The sequence below is a fragment of the Fulmarus glacialis genome, unplaced genomic scaffold (genome assembly GCF_000690835.1).
Source record: "Fulmarus glacialis isolate BGI_N327 unplaced genomic scaffold, ASM69083v1 scaffold10129, whole genome shotgun sequence".
In the NCBI taxonomy this organism is placed as follows: domain Eukaryota; kingdom Metazoa; phylum Chordata; class Aves; order Procellariiformes; family Procellariidae; genus Fulmarus; species Fulmarus glacialis.
The window spans coordinates 6,320-22,612 of NW_009235193.1; the positions used below are offsets into that span (position 1 = coordinate 6,320).

The 16,293-nt window shown below is 48.8% G+C and overlaps 1 protein-coding gene across 1 annotated transcript; it reads right to left on the reverse strand.

Annotated features, from left to right (window-relative positions):
- Window positions 1-7,030: 7,030 nt before the first annotated feature.
- On the reverse strand, window positions 7,031-16,084 carry NUDC (nudC nuclear distribution protein). Its single transcript, XM_009585924.1, has 9 exons — window positions 16,070-16,084; window positions 15,571-15,648; window positions 13,100-13,300; window positions 12,540-12,623; window positions 12,076-12,189; window positions 10,469-10,663; window positions 9,750-9,833; window positions 9,309-9,427; window positions 7,031-7,598 (listed from the first exon to the last, which is right to left on the reverse strand). Exons 1-9 carry the CDS (start codon window positions 16,082-16,084, stop codon window positions 7,547-7,549), a joined length of 942 nt encoding a protein of 313 aa, XP_009584219.1. The 3' UTR covers window positions 7,031-7,546.
- Window positions 16,085-16,293: the final 209 nt, after the last annotated feature.

The window sequence follows — 16,293 nt, forward strand, 5'->3', positions numbered from 1 at the left end:
GACCCTTAGTGGTTTCATCTCCTGCTGCCTTGTAAGGAGAAGGTTCAGGTAATGTGGTTCGTTTAATCTTTGGCCTCTTGGCGTGTCTCCCGACACAGTGCCAGTTGCAGAGGGGTTGGGATGCCTGGGCAGCTTCCCCACTCCCATCTCCCGAGCAGACCATGGGGATCAGCTGCGCAGTCACTGCCAGTCTCATGTGAACTGCGGGCGTGAGGTGTTGCCAATTGCACGCGCTGACCTGTGACTTGCACGGCAGTCAGCTCTTCCTCACTCATCCGCCAAGCCCTCTGCGTTTCCCCGTCATGCTTGGTGTCACGCTGACTGCTGGGCAAGCCTTGAACTCGGGTGAGTGAAATAGTCGATTCATTTTTAAGTTTTTGTAATTAAGAATTGGGCTGTTTGACTGTTCGGCTAGAAACTCCCGTAAAAGTGGCTTGCTTCGAAAGGAAAGCCTCCCCTGAGGGTCTGTGAGGAACTGCGTGGTCCTGCCTTTCCCCTGTGGGCGCTCAGCGCCTTCTCCTTCCCTTTGCTCCTCTCCAACAGCTGGTCAGAAGCAGGAGATGTGGTATCGCTACCCTGAGGGCACGGCGCCAGGCGACCTTGAGGGCTGCAGCAGGAGGAAGCTGTATCTTACTGGTGTTGCCACTTGGTTGTTAATCGTAAAGTAAACACGTGAAGCCATGGGACTTGTTTATACATTCGGGTGCCCTTGGACATGAATAGAAAACGCTTAGTTGAATTTACCAGCCATAGAATAAACACACCCACTGGTTTTTGGGGAGAGGGAAACCAAAATAGGCCCCGTGCTTTGGTGTGGACCATGTTTTTGTGCCTTAATTGAACTGAAATGTGCCTTTATTTCACAGCCTGTGATTACTCTTCAAAAGGTTGGGTAGAGGGGGAAAGGATTTAATTCCTCACATGAGCAGTCAGGCTTATTTAACTGGCCAAAGCCCTTTGAAATGTACAGTTCAAGTCCCTGTTGGAGCCTGTTTTTGTAAACTGCTGGCGTTTCATAAATCACAGACATTACTGAGACCACACCTTGGGACACTGACGGAGAGAGATTTTGCAAATAAAGGGGAGAGCCTGAGACTTGGATTTGGCTTCCCCTCCCTGCTTTGTTTTTAAAGCCGTCGGTTTGTGAAAAACCCCGTTTATGCAAGGAAGAGACTTGAAGGAAGGCCAGCCCGGGACTCCCAGAGGAGCTGTGTTTGGTGACCTCCTTCCGAATGCCACATGTACTGATGGACCCTTTTGGCTTCCTGCTTCTGAATGGATTTGTACATACGTATTTGGACAAGTTTACTTAAACCTGTGCACTGAGGCGTCGGCGTGGGTCACACTGACACGTAGCTCTGTGGTCTGTGCGCTGGAGCTTTGGAGACGAGGGGTGAGGATGGACTTGCAAAGAGCTGCCGATCGCTATTACAGATGCAATAGCACATTTTTAATGTTTAGTCTGTGTATGAAGAGTGAATGTGTATGGATTAAGCTTGCAAAAAAAAAAAACCCCAAAACCCAAAAAAACCCCAAAAACTCACTAAGAGGAAGACTGTCAACTCGATGGTCCCTGAAGCTGGTGCACCTGTGGTGTCTTATGGGATTCTTTTGCACTCCTTGGCCTTAAAAATCTGATTCGGTCTTTTTTATAAAGCAGATGTGCTCTTTACCTGTGCTGAGTCTTTTACTACCTGTGCTGTGTCTTTTACATGCCTGCTTGCATCAGTTCGGGGAGAGCATCCCTCAGCGGAGGGAGCCTGGGCCAGGCGGGGGGGCTTGCGCAGGGGGTTGCTGATCCCTGCTTTCCCAGCAGCACATGGAGAAAGATATTTTCGTCTCCTTGGCAGCGTTTGCCTGTGCCGGGGGGGATTGTTCAGAGGGCTGAGTGCCGGGCTGGTGCATGGGACACGGGGAAGCTGGGTGCAAATAAAGCAGCCCCTGGGGAAGTGCCTGTTTGCATGCAGGGAAACCTGGACCTTCCCTGAGGGGTGATGCTGGAACTGAGCTCTGGAAAAACTGAGCCTGGGGGGAGAATTTTCAGCTCATTCCCTGTCGTGTAGACAGCTGTTGCTAGAAAATGCAAGAATTGCTCCGGAGCAGCTCCTGTCTCTGATGGTGGGGCAGGATCCGCTTAGGGAGGGAGGCTGGCTCAGGCTCTGACCCTGTGACCTGAAGGACCAGTTTTGCACTTTCTAATTTCACTACAAAAACTCAGCCGATAACCTGCAGAGCCCCATTCCCTGCCACTGACTTTCCCTCGTCCTCCCTGGGCAGAGGACGGCAGGGAGGTGGTCGTGGGTGGGTTTTTCCCCCTGGTGCACAGGACCAACTCTCCCGGCACCCCTGCAAGGTAAGAGGGTGGATGGTGTGAGGGACTGGCACTAACACCACCTTTTTTTTTTTCTCCTTAAGTTTGATCTATTAAGGACTGGTGATTCTTGTCTAGTCCATGCAGATAGGCAGAAGACTGAGCCCAAACTTGAGTCCTTCTGTGCATGGTCCGCTACCTCTTCTGTCCCAATTTTTGTTGAACGAAGACCCAGTTCAACCGGGCCGGCCACCCTTCGGCAGCAGGCAGAGTCCACTGCAGTTGTGCGAGGTATGTCCTTCCTGGAAGGATTTTAAAGCCGTGAAGAGGTAAATGCTGCCTTCTCTTGGCCGGGAAGGGTCTCCGGAGGAGATGTTTTTGTGTCTGGAGCCCTCGAACCAGCTGGTTGGGGCCCCAGGGAAGTGGAGCAAAGGCTGCCAGCAGCAGCTTGCTGGCCAAGCTCTGTCACCCTGTGTGGGGACATGGCTGTGTCACTGCCATCTCTGCTGTCCCCACCTGCTCCTATGCTGCCCTGCTAGTTCCCCATGCAAGTCTGGGCCACGTTTTTTCTACCCTCTGCCTACCCTTCCTCTCTAAATTTCTCCAGTGCTTTTCCTGGAAGAGGTTTGTCTTCCCTCAGCGCTCATTCAAGCAGCTGGAGTGACCGGGTGGCTGTGACAGGCAGTATTGCTTCTGCTTCTCTTGGGCACATTGAATCCCTGGGGAATGACTGTTTCTGGAAGCTTTGGGTTCTATCACTGCTCAGTGCAGCTCTGCTGGGTGCACAGCACGGGGAGCTCATCCCCTGCCCCAAAGCACTGCTTCCTAACTAGCTGGCTGCTTCAAAACTGCTGCTGGAAGATCACTGCAATTTCTGGGAAGATTTGAAAACTTTGCATTTAAAACTATGATGCCGTAGTCGAGCTGTCTCTGTTGTCAGTCCTGTGTTCAGCAGCTCTCCTGCCTTTGAGTTCGCTGTGTGGATCATGGGTTTCCTTGCTCATAGCCGCACGTGGAATGAATCCACAGGTTTTTTTGTCTGCTGAAGGTCGTGTTTGTTGTTGATCCAGTTGTCTTGGCTGTTGCTGTAGTGGTTTTTGCTCTGAGCATTAGTGTTGAGTGTTCTGCTGAGTGATCTGGCAGAAAGAGTTGGTTGGCCAAGTGGAGATCTTACAAACACGAGAGCCCTTTACCTGGCCGCCTGCATGTAAACATGCTCTTTTCACGCAGGTACTTCCTTTTGGGAGCCTGACTCAGCACCTTTCTTTTCCTGAAGACATTGTTTGATTTTTATGGGGCTTGGTTTTGCCAGGAGACTCTCCAGAGAACTCCCACTGTGCGTGGGTCCTTACCGTGCCGCAAAAATGCTGCTCTTTAGTACAGTGACTTCAGTAGGATCCAATGTACTGCACGGCCCCAAGCCACCCCACTGCCAGGGTTCCCTGGGTTCGGGTTAAGGAAGATCGGTAACTCTGCTGGGAATGGATGCATCAGGCTTTGAGTGTTCAAGAAGCTCATCTTCCCCATCCACACCCTGAACTACTGCATGATTTATGTCAGTGTGGCTTAGAAGTTAGAAAGCGGATGGATTGACCCTAATTCTTTACAGCCTGGTCCTCAGCAGTAAGAGAGGAGCTGTGGCTTCTCCTCAAAGTAAGTGTAATGTTAAATATCCAGTGCCTCCGTTTCCCTCTTTGGGGTTTTTCTGTTTCATTGCTCTTTCCAAAGCAGCCCTGCAGCCCTTCCCAAATGAAACGGTCTGAGCTGCAATATTCATTAATAAGAGCTAAGCCAAGAACTGCGGGGGGGGGGGGAACAAACCAGACAGGGAAACTTTTACCATATGGAAAGCCCTCTGCAGAGCCTGTATGCCCTCAAGATTTTGCTTTTAGAGGATGTGAGAAGGGGCCCAGCAGCGAGGGAGCTGCAGCCAGGCGGGTGGAGGAGCTCCAGGCTGTGCTGGCAGCCACGGCTCCGGCGGGTGGCAGCACCGAAACAGCTTCTCCAGGTGACTTGACACGGGCGTGGAAAGGCAAAGGGACCTTCATCGCCTGCCCTCCCAGGCACGGCCCTCCCTGCTCTGCTGGGAGTCAAGACAAGGATGTATTTGTAGGGTTTGGTTCCCAACGTCCTTCACGGTGTCTGGCGTTTCCCTGCTGTGGTCACAAGGATGAGGCCACGGTCTGTGGTCTCTGGTCACTCAGACTGAGGTGGGGATTTCCATTCTTTTAAGCCCCTTCTGCAGCTGGTTGGACCAGAGCTGTCCTGCCCTGGCATGATTTATTCCAGGGGAAACTGCCTTTTGGAAGCAAAAGGGTGCTTCTGATTCAGCTCAGCCTGGAGAAAGTTGGTGGCAGCTGAGTGTTTGCAGAGGACAAGGCCGTCAGGAGAAACACCTTCTGTTCCGCTGGCCGGAAGGGTTGAAGTCCAGGGGTAGCGCTGGGATCAACCGCCGTTCACAAACACAGCCCCGGGCATTCACCTGCCGTAGGGTTCAGAGCTGCAGTTACGGCCCCGTTCTCCCAGGACTGTTTGCCTTTTCCCTTCACCTGCCTGAAAGGCAAAACGACACTCCTCCACCCCCAAAAAAATCTCCCCCAGCTTCCTCTGGGGTTCCTGCCGCTGCCTTTTCTCTGTCTTAACTCTCTCTTCTCTCAGCTGCTACCCAACCTGCCTCCTGCAAGTGACACCAACCAGATCTAAGACCAGTGCCATCCTGAACTGGAAAACGCTGAAGTTTCACGGTCACGATTACCACGACCACTGCCCTGGCTCACACGAGCCACAACCCTCCAGGGGCCGAGGACAGGACCAGCCACCGAGATTTTGGTTTTGGTAACACTCGAGGGAGCTCTGCACTTAAAACAGGCAGAACAATGCTGTTGCAATGGTGACCCGCTGACCCTACAGCTGCTGCCCAACTGGAAAACGCTGAAGTTTCACGGTCACGATTACCACGACCACTGCCCTGGCTCACACGAGCCACAACCCTCCAGGGGCCGAGGACAGGACCAGCCACCGAGATTTTGGTTTTGGTAACACTCGAGGGAGCTCTGCACTTAAAACAGGCAGAACAATGCTGTTGCAATGGTGACCCGCTGACCCTACAGCTGCTGCCCTGCTGCCAAGCTGCCAGCAATCGGATCGGGTTGGACTTGGGGTTTCTGGTGTTGGATACAGAGCCACGGTGGTAACGGGGAAATAACAAAGCTATAGGTTGGGTTTGGGTGGTGCCGTGAACCACGCACGGTCCCCGTTTGCTGCCCTGGCGCCTGCCTGTGCTTGCTCCTTAGGAGGGGCTGGCTGAGGATCCTGCTGCAGGTGCAGAGTCCGGCCGCCTCCCCTGCTCTCCAGCAACTCCAGGGAGCACCAGCAGCTCTCCAACACACAGCTGAGAACGGGGTGAAGCTCATCACACCCCCAAGAACAGCTCAGCCTGCCCAGCTCACCTGCCCCACGCACCATGGTTAAGCACAGATGCTGGCAGGTACGCTCACTCCGGGGCTAAGGGCCTATGAAGCCAGCACAGTCTGGCTTTATTTACAGTAATGGAGACCCTGTTGGTTTATCAAGGCCAGAGCACAGACATGCAAACGCGTGCGGGGTGAACTGTAAGATGAACAGGCGGGAGGATCCAGCAGTCCAGAGGCAGCTGCCCCGACCTGGGTCCTTGCTTGCCCAACAAGGTCACTGCTCAACTGGGTGGATGCTGGTTTTTGACCCCAAGAGCCTATAAAACTGGGAGACTAAATGCAAACAATGTCCTACTACTCAAAAAAAAAAAAGAAAAAAAAACCAAACATGCCAGGTGCAATGCCAGGCTGGACTTTGCCCAGGCAGGTTTTTCAGCCGTTTGTGCCCACTCCCTCTGGTATAAGATGGAAACATTTCGGGAAGGCAGCGGCAAGAACCGCAGCAGCAGGGATCCGTGAAGGACTGACAGGAGCCCGGGCTTTCGTGACACTTTCCTCGTTAGCTCATCATAAAGCAGACCTGGGGCAAGGGTGGCTTCCCCAGTGCAGTCACGCGCTGCTACGTGGAGAGTGGAGCCTGGAGCAATGAGCCTTGGTCATCCCCAAGTGTTTAAGGGGGGGATGGAGTTCATCAGTACTCCCTGAGCAAGACACGCAGCTCCAACTGCCTCTCCTTAGCTGGGGACCAAACATTAGTCCAGAGCAGGGAGCCCAAGACGTATTTACAGGCAGCTGCAGAGAGCACGACCCCCAGCCCCTGCCAGGCAGCCCCCCCAGCACCCTCGTTCACAGGCACTGCCCCCTCCCAGCCTGCGCAGGCAGCCTGGATCCTTTCTGCTGGAGAAATCACACGCTCTACCTGGAAACAGGCCACTTTTTTTTTCTTTATGTTGCACTGCAGTTTTAACAAAGATACGAACATGCAGAGTAATGCCACTCGTCAGCGGGAGCTCAGAAGAGAATGCAGCGATGCCTGTCAGTAGTCAGCAGGGAGAGAGGCTCTTGGAAAAGAGGCAGGAGACATGCTCCCAGCAAGAACAGCACCCCTAAAGACCCCCCACATCCTCTCCCTTGCCCACAACCACAGACTCTCCAGCCTTCCCTTGCTGCAGGACAGCAGGTCAACCTCCCCAGCTGTGATGGAAGCTTTCCCTTGAGCCCTGTAAGACTCAGTCTGTTCCACTTCTGGCAAGAACAGAAGCAGCAGCAAGGAGGAGCAGAGTCTATCTCTACTGCAATAGCTGGTTTTTTAGACTGGTGTTTTCCCTTCCCAAGAAGGCAGAAGGAGAATTATTTTACAAAATAAACTGGCCCTTGTTTTCACAGGAGAGCAGGAAAGCTAAGGGGAAGGGAGCAAAAACTCAGGAGTACCTGCTGCCAAACCGAAATGGCAAAGAGTGGACTAGCAGCTCTGAAGAGCCAGGAGATGAAGCTAAGCGATACATTAAGGATATGTCCCAAAACCTCTCAAGTCTGGCTCTTGTAGCCCTAACACCCTTTTTGCTCTAACCCCTCCTTCTCTCCTAACTGCCGTTTGGGAAGTGTCGCAGATGGCTCCGAGTGGAGCTGCTGCAGGCCGCTTCTGTGGCCTTGCATTCTGCTCAACACAGGACAACTGAGGACGACTTCATGAAGCTGCCTCCACAGCAAGCTCGGGTGGGGATGCTGGAAGTGTTTACTTGCCCAAGGTAAGGGTTATCCGGCAATACCTATCCTTCCCCATTCGACGGGCTGACTGAAAGAGGGGGGAGAAGGGGAGGGCTCAGTTGAATTTAGCCTTTGAAAAGTCCATTTCCGGATGCTGTTCCATGAACCTGCAAGGAAAACAAAGACAAGAGCTTGGGTATGAGTCAGCATGAGGCACAGAACAGCTCTGTTTTGGGGGGGTAAGGCATCCCTACTTCCTGCACTACCAAGTTTGCTTCCTCCCCACGCCCTCCACAGCAGGGACTGTTTTGCTGAGCTCCTTGGGACACACTCCCCATACTACAAACACTTTTTCCTCGGGTCAGTGGTGTCAGCAATCCTACCAGCCATCAAGGTCAGCAAGTCCAGACACATGGGAGTTATTAATTATCAGACACACACCCTTTAACTGTTACCTCTCGGACAGACACGTAGCAGCTATGACACTGATTGTGGGACAGAGGGGAGATTGTGAGGGTAGATTACGATTTAAGCTCAAATGTGTTACCTTAAGCATGACTGGGGACGTGGGGAGTATCTCCAGTGCTGCAACAGTGAAAACTCGTGAAGGACATGACCAGGGAAATCTAGATTCAGCCTAGGTGCAACCTGATTTCAAATGTACTGCAATCCCAGCAGATAGGACTATTTGGACTCAGGTTGCCACATCAGAAAGTTCTGAGCACAATACGCTGTGCCTATGACTGATCAGGAGTGATTATTGCACGCAGAAGCTCCTGGCTTCCTCCTCTGCCCTGCAGTTCACCAAGGGATAAAACACATAACTACGTGGAGGATTCACGCACAAAGTGCACGAAAGGGCAGGCCTCCGTCTTCCTCTGTGCTCTCATCTCACGGTTTCTCCTGAAATGCCACCACAGCGTTTCCACTTTCCATTTCCACAGAAATATGTGTGGCAAGAACAGTGTCCTTGTTTAGCAGCCAGGAGGGTTTCACTGGCAGAGATTAGGACCCACCTGGGTGTCACCGAGTCTACTTTGCCTGAACAAAGTCTAAACTTCCTACCCATTCTTTACCAGCCAATCTGCGCACAAGTCAAACTTCCAGAGCACTGAACGAGTGACCTTGCCACTGAGGTATCCTGTCTGTGGACTTCCCAGGAGGAGAGGGCTACCTCCCATTCTACTAACTCAACAGGCAGGCACTAAGGAAGTCTGGTCTCTGCTCTAAAACAGTTGCACCCTACGCTGTACTCGGCGCACCGATCAGAGTGAAGCTTCTGCCGCTACAGATAAGCTAAGGAAGAAAAGGAGTCAGGCCTTCTACACTAAATCCTCCTTCCAATCCTGAGATACGATGTAGGTTGCTGAAGAAGCTGCATGACCCAGAATTGCCTCCATGCCTTCCCAAACGGCCTTAGGAGCTCCATGAGTAATTTCCCTGCCAAGGTGCGTTTATGCCAAGCAGGGCAATAAAGACATAAAAGTGGTATTGGCTTGGAGACAGCTGTCTAGTAGCAGGTGTGTAGGGAGGGGTGATTATCTGGGCTAGAGGGAGATTAGAAAACAATCAAGACCATGTTAAAGTTCAGTAGAGATGGTACCTCCAGTCCCAAACATGCTTTCTGGACTTGAAATCAGCAGATTAAGACAATTCCAGAGGTAGGCTATTCCCAGAATTTCCCGTTATGCTTTCTACCCCCACGGGCTTTTATAGACATTGGTGGTTGGCCAACAATTCAATGACTACATAACTGCAGATGCGAACACAGGTAGGATTGAAGGCCAACCTGTTTTCTCCTCACGTATTTGTGCCAAAGAGGAAGAGGAGAGGGCCTTGGGAAAGCAAATACCCACAAATTAATGAGATCTACGCACTTTTTCAAAATGTCTTGCTTCTTCTGTTCATCAGATGTGGGGAGGCCCATGGATTTCTGTCGTTGATCATACATCATTTTCTCCACCATACTGCGAGTTTCGCTGTCCAGGTCTGACAACTAAAAGCAAGGACTTCTATCAAAATTGGAATAACTTGTCTCAACCCATACGCCCTGCTTGCAGAGAACACGAATACATTTGAGGTTACGCTGTGCTGTGCGCATGGGCTGCAGAAATACTTATACAGACGCTAATCTATAGACTCAGCTTCATTCGTTTGAAGTCTTGGGGGCACTAATGTTATATGATAGCATCATATGCAGCAGTACTCCCAGTATTCGTTTTACGCTGGTACGAAAAAAGACATCGAAGGTGAATGTGAGCCGAGTGTGAGCACACGTATGAGAAGGCTCCACACAGTAAAACGGGGGCAGTTCTTACCTTTGAGTTCTCTGGATTAATTTTCTTGGTGTTGATTTCCGGGTCTGTGGAGACTAGTTTGTTCCACCATTCCATCTTGTTGATCTGAAGGATGAAGAAGGAAAAATATATTATTTTTCCTGGACTTGGTCTAGGAATTTTAGGTCTCAAGTCACAGGAAAAAGCTGCTGGAATCAACTTTATTTGACAGTTTTCTAAATGTCAGTAAAATCTGAACACGGATAAAGGGTACCACTTTCATTCCGAACCACTTTAGGTAGCCTGAATTTCCACAGCTGAGAAATCTGAGAGCATGTCAGATGTCATGTTTGGCATGACGTAAATGGGATTACAAACAAATCACCTGGAGAGGCCCAGAAGGGACACAATAAGGGACACAATAAGCAATAAGGTCTGTCCCTGGATTTTCATGTCACTAACAAATGTCAAAACATGGCATTATTCCATTAAGGAACAACTGTAGAATGACCGATTTCCTTCCAGCTTTTCCTGAACTGCTGAGCAATCAGTTGGATATCCTGGATTAGCATGAAGCTAGGCTGAAGACAGGGGGAACTTGCAATACCCCACTTCCAATAGCATCACTGACGTTGTACCAAGGATAAGTGTGGTTCTTCTGTTTCAGCTGACAAAGCCCAGGGCTTTCCTAGGTTTCGTCAGACTCTTATTTCACCAGGGAAGAGGCAGACAAGTCTGAATCCTGATTCGTTCTCCTTTACCTTCTCCAGGTGCACGGTGACTGTTTTACCATCTTCAATCAGCCAGGAGCTCTCCTCCACCTTCACTTCATTGAAAAGCTCTCCATCAATGACAGGCGAATGGCCTTTCAGGCCAACTCTGAGGCGCCGTCTCTGGATATCCACCACCACGTCCTTCCCCTTCAACCTGAAGTTCACCTTGAAAGGGATGGCCAGCTGGACCAGACACAGATCACATTTGAGGAGCTGAGCAGTGAAACCTCTCCTTACCCTGTGGTGGTCATTTCCCCCCACCTCTCCTAGGCCTCTTGTTGATCTCAGAAATTCCCATGAAACCTTGGCCTTGGCGTACTGAGTCTGGCAGTTGAGTGCTCCTTGACCGTATCAGAAACTCTGCATAGCTGAGCTGGGAACATACTCCTACTGCCTGGCCCAGGTGTCAAGTAGAACAACACTGAAACCTTGACAATTTTTAGTAATTACCACCTGGGACTGTGGCCAGGATGGAAATTTACGGATGACTAAAGCCAATCATCTTGCGAACCTATAAACAGTGGTCCTGAGTGAGACCCTTTGAGCTCTCCGGGACCGCAACAGGCTGCACCCAGCATCTCCCTCCGAGTGGGACGCCTCTCAGAGCTCGCGACCTCTCGAGTCTGCGATATTCAGAGGACCGTCACCGAAAGCTGACGACGGGACCTGCGCTGAACCCCTTCACTCCTCAAAGCTCAACCCTCGCCCGTTGAGAAATGCCGACACATTTTACGTGAATATTTCTTCACTGAATTCGAGGGGAATTTTTAACAGGTATACCTTTTGTACATATATATACATATATATTTTTCTGTATGTGTGGACTAATAGTAAGCATAATCTGTAATTAAGTCATGATTATAGTAGACTACTAACACTTATTTCGTAAATACTAGATTAGTTAATGATTAAGTGCTACTAAAGTTCATAAATTATTAGTTAATGATTAAGTGTTGCTAAAACTGTGAATGAACCCTAGACTGCTGCTAAACACATATAGTCCCTAAGATATAAGCCCCTAGATGATCTTTCTTTATATGTTTCATCTGTGTAGTAAGTAATAGAGTGAACCTTGCCATCACATTCTGTTAGGTCGAACATCTATAAATCTCTATTAAAATCACTTTCTGCTAATACCTTTGACAGTGATTCTTTAAGCGGCCTCTAAACCACTCATTCATGACATACCTCCTGTGCTGCTATTCTAAGACTTTTTGCCTTGGTTTCACCAGAATAAGACAGAGCACACAATATTTTCCTTGGGATACTGAGCGAGCGGAAGGGTGAAAGGATGCAAGAGTAAGTTTGGCAACAGGATATTTGAGGCCAATACCTCAAAGGGACCATAAAAAGGGAAGCAGATTTTAATGTCTTGTTTAAACAAGACCAAGATTTGGCAAAGTTAACTACAGCTTCTGGGCATTTTGTTTAGTTACTGAGCTCTCTCCCAGCTACTGAAATGTTGCCGTTAAGTACAACTAACAACCTTCCACAGGCAACTGAGATACAGGGCATCGGCTCCACCATTTTTAGCAGCACCTGCTCTTATTCCCTATCTCAGATTCCTCAGATCCTGGTAATAAGGCAATACTTACATCCAGTTCTGAAAGAGTCTGTGTCCATCTATAATTTGGAAGGTCAGCTCCATTGCCAGAGTTGGGTTTAAGTTTTCCTTTATCCTTCTCATCTTCCTCTTCGTCATCTGTTTCCTAAGCAACCATTTTAAAGTGTAAAGAAAGAAGCTTTTCAAGTTTCCATTTATCTTTCACTTGTAACAACGGTTCTTGGTTCTTATAAGAATTTATAATTTATAATATATTTAGGTGCACATATTTGATATTCACATAAATTTAGCCCGCAATGTATAGGTGTTTCTGTTAAAACATAACTACAAAAAAGGAAAGGAAAACAAAACAAAACACGCACACACAAAAAAATTGAAATCTTTGGGAATTAAGTGTGTATTCTCAACGTATTCCCTCACATTTACAGGAGTTCTCATGGTTGTCCAGAAACCTATTTATCCCATACTAAAATAAAGTCCCTAGATGAGCTTTACCTGTTTGTTAGAATCTGAAGATTCACCTTCATCCTCCGAGGGTTTCACTGGGACACTGTTAATCTGTCCTTGTGCCTCTTTTTTCTGTTTAAAAAGAGAATGAACATGCTCAGGCAAGTGTTTGCACTTCGTGTTACTTGCTGATCTGACACTAGGTGGCCTCAAGCCTCATCAGCTGAAACTAAACAGCGAGACTCAGAACTGCACCCAAGACTGACAGGGAATCTTCAGCCCTTAGAACAATGTTACAGGAAAGTGATACCACCAAGGAGAAGACTCCCTTGGTCCTCACACCTTGATGACTGTGGCAGAGGGTGTTGCTACAATCGGCGAACTTGCTGAAGGCAGAAAGGCAAAGTGAGTTATGGGAGAATCCATGTGAAAATGCATTGGTTTGGCCTAGGCTAATTTAATTTCGAAGGACGCCAGTCTGGTGGTCCAGACACTTCAAAGGAACAAGCCTTGAGCCATTTTAACCACTCACTGCTACCTGAGCTACGTGCAGGCCAACGGAGGAGATGACCCAGATGATACCTGCAGGCACCAGACACTGCTCTCACCTGGTCGATTTCCAGCTGCAGCCTTTCTGCTTCCTCGTCCGTAAGTTCCTTAATCCTTGGCTCGTTTGCTTCTTGCTTTTCTTTAGCAAGTTTCGCAGCTCGCTCTGCCTTTTCACGCCGCTCTGCCTCTTGACGAGCCTTTTTCTCTTTCCGCTCCTTCTGAGCTAGTTTGTTGTGATGGTTGAAGGTATCTGTGATCAGCTGAAAGACAGGAACACACATCAAAGGGTTTTAAAAAATCACCACTTTTTCAAACCCAAGTGAAGCCAACTCACCGTCTACTGAGGATCACAAGAACATTTGTTAGTCATACAGATGTTGTGACTTTTCCCTTCATTTTTACTCTAGTCTTTTTACTGAAAATCTAGAGTAGGGGAAAACTCAGAATATTTAAATGAAACCCTTCCTAGTTCTTCCTAGGGAGTGTATTTCCATGGAGATAACAGCAAAATAAAGATTCTCCATTTGTTTTGGCCTTTGTGCAAATCCAGCAGGACGAGCAGATGCCTAACCCAGCCATTTGACAGCTACTCCATACATCTAGGACAGCTGGAAGAAAGGAGACCCTAGACCCAAGTTTTTGTACCTACCTCTGACCTTTCCCACGACTGGGCTTTTCCCCGGGCACTAGACATAGATTCAGTGTCATGATTTAGAGGAGAAACTTTTGAAAAGCTTGGTGTTTTACACTTAGGGGCAAGTTCCTACATAAATCTTTGCTTCAAACCTCACTCCAAATTCTCATGTCATTGTGACTACAAAAAGCAGAATCTCAGGGTCTCCGATGCAAACGGCTGCAGTGCTCAGAGGGAAAGCTGAGTACACAGGCAGGAAGCCAGAGCAATTGCCCCGTGGTTGATAACGCCAGCAGCGCTGTGCAAAGCGGCACGTATGAGAACTGTAGTCTGCTCCAGAAAACAATATAGACAGAATCTGAGAAAAGGAATCAGAGTGGAGAGATTTCTCAGACAGGGGTTTCAGGTACTGGTTTTTATATATCCCAGAAACTGCTGGGGGCATTCAGCACCTTTCCAGAACAACTCAAAGTGTTCGTGCCTTGTAGTTTTGTAACCAACCAGCAAGTATTTCCCTTTTGTTTTAAAGGGGAAAGCAAGATTTATTTACACAACACGAGTCCAGTGTCTCCTAGGATACAGAATTCAAGACATGCGTCTCCCAGCCTCTGTTCCTAACCACACGATGATCCATGGTGAGCAAACTATTTACATTGCCCGATCCTGCCAGTGTGCACAGACGGCACTTCTCTCAACGTACCACCACACGCCCCTCACTCTGCACCACACGGGCTTCTCAAATGGCACCCCATAAAAGACAATGACTCTCCCACCCTCTCCTCTTTCTCTTTGATGCCACAGGGCGAGCAGGACTAGGGAAGCAGCTTCTTCAATTTTTGTTGTGGTTACTATGGTGTCAGAGACTCTGTATCGAGCACCTTTTCAGAAGACCATAAAGCTTTTTAACAGACACCACCCAAGGACACCAACACTTTCCTTTTACAGGCACAGACACAGATTTGCTATGGAATTGCCAACAACAGCAGCCAGAACCTCCAGAAGGATCAGCCAGTGCTCATCTCTGAAATGCTACTCAGGGTTTCATTTCCTGGGAGCACACAGTCCCCAGGAATTTGGGGAGATTTGCTCTCTAGTCTAAGGAAAACAGCACTAGGCTACATCTTTCTTTCTTTGAAACCATCCTCTTTCCCATCCCTTACCTGCCTTAGTTTTGCCACTTTAGACACTAGACAGAGTACATTACACACTGTGTTAGCAATTAACATCTGCCCTAACACAACACGGCAGCAGGGCCTGCTTTGCTGGTGCAGTTCCAGTAGTCCAGGAAGGGGAACAGCTGCTATACTGGTAAGTACAAACAAGAAACCTTTAGTTCGCTTTTGAATGCTCTGGTTCTTATTTCCCTAAGTTTTTCAGCTCTCGAGCTGGGTGAGGAACAGGAGCTGCTGGATAGGAGCTGCTCCGGCTACCAATGAGGCTGCCCGGACCCCCAGGCTTGCTCCCCAGCACGCTCGCTCCGTACAGGTACCGCAGCCCCGAGACAAAAGTGCAGCCGCATGAGCAGAGATGTGGACTTTGTGCTTTTTCTGAGATGAACAAACAAGGTAACCTGGGGTTATCAACACTGCGGTGTCTGTCACCGTGTCAGCGGTGTCTGGCAGATTTGCTTTCCAAACAAGCCTTTGGCCAGAGCGTGGCAAAAAAGCCCGCACCGTCAGTACCATTCGAACAAGCAATCATGCATGCCTCACCTCAGATAGGAGCACTTCGTTATTACCTTGTTTCAGTGATGTGTTTCATCAGCATCACGGGCTACAAGTCCCCAAGTGCACCGTAATGCTTTGAGTTGTTCAGGCAGGGAAGTCCTAGCATGGCACAGACATGGGTGGAATGTAAGTTAAAAGACATAAAAGCTTGAGGATTTGGGTTTTTTACCTTCTCTGCTACTCCGTCTTCTCCACCGGTGAAGAAATCTGTTTTACGCCTCAGGAAACTAAAGAACGTGTTCACAAGCTGGTAGAGGAAACGGGGAGGGGGGTGAAGAGAAAAAAGAGCAATGAGACCAGATTGCTCCAAACCACCTCGTGTCTCTTGAGCAGCCTTTATTCATTGTACTCCCTCTCTATGTCTGTGCCAGCCCCATGACCGTTTCCCAGAGAAAATATCAAGTGGTTTTTGTGGAGATCCAGCTCCTGGATTCCCAGTTTTCAGAAGGGGCATTTGTGTGGTTTACATGAAGAAAGGGCAAGCAGTTTACTCTCAGGTCACCTTGGAGGTACATCTACTCCAATACCCTAAACTATTCTTTAGATCGATCTGAGGTAGGAATTTGGGTATGTATGTATATGTGCGTATGTATACACATATGTATATATACACATACACCATATTTTACTTCTTAGCACACCTAAACCCTCATAGTGTGCAAACTCACCCTCCCCAGCTTCATGGCCTGTTTATTTTTACAAAAGACTAAAATTTGTTTCCCACCCACTAACTGCCTAGCTGCCTGCCAGGTATCGCCAAGAAATTAGCAGTTATAGAATCATTAAGGTTAGAAAAGACCTCTAAGATCATTGAGTCCAACCATCAACCAACACCACCATGCCCACTAAACCATGTCCCCAAGAGCCTCATCTACACGTCTTTTAAATACTT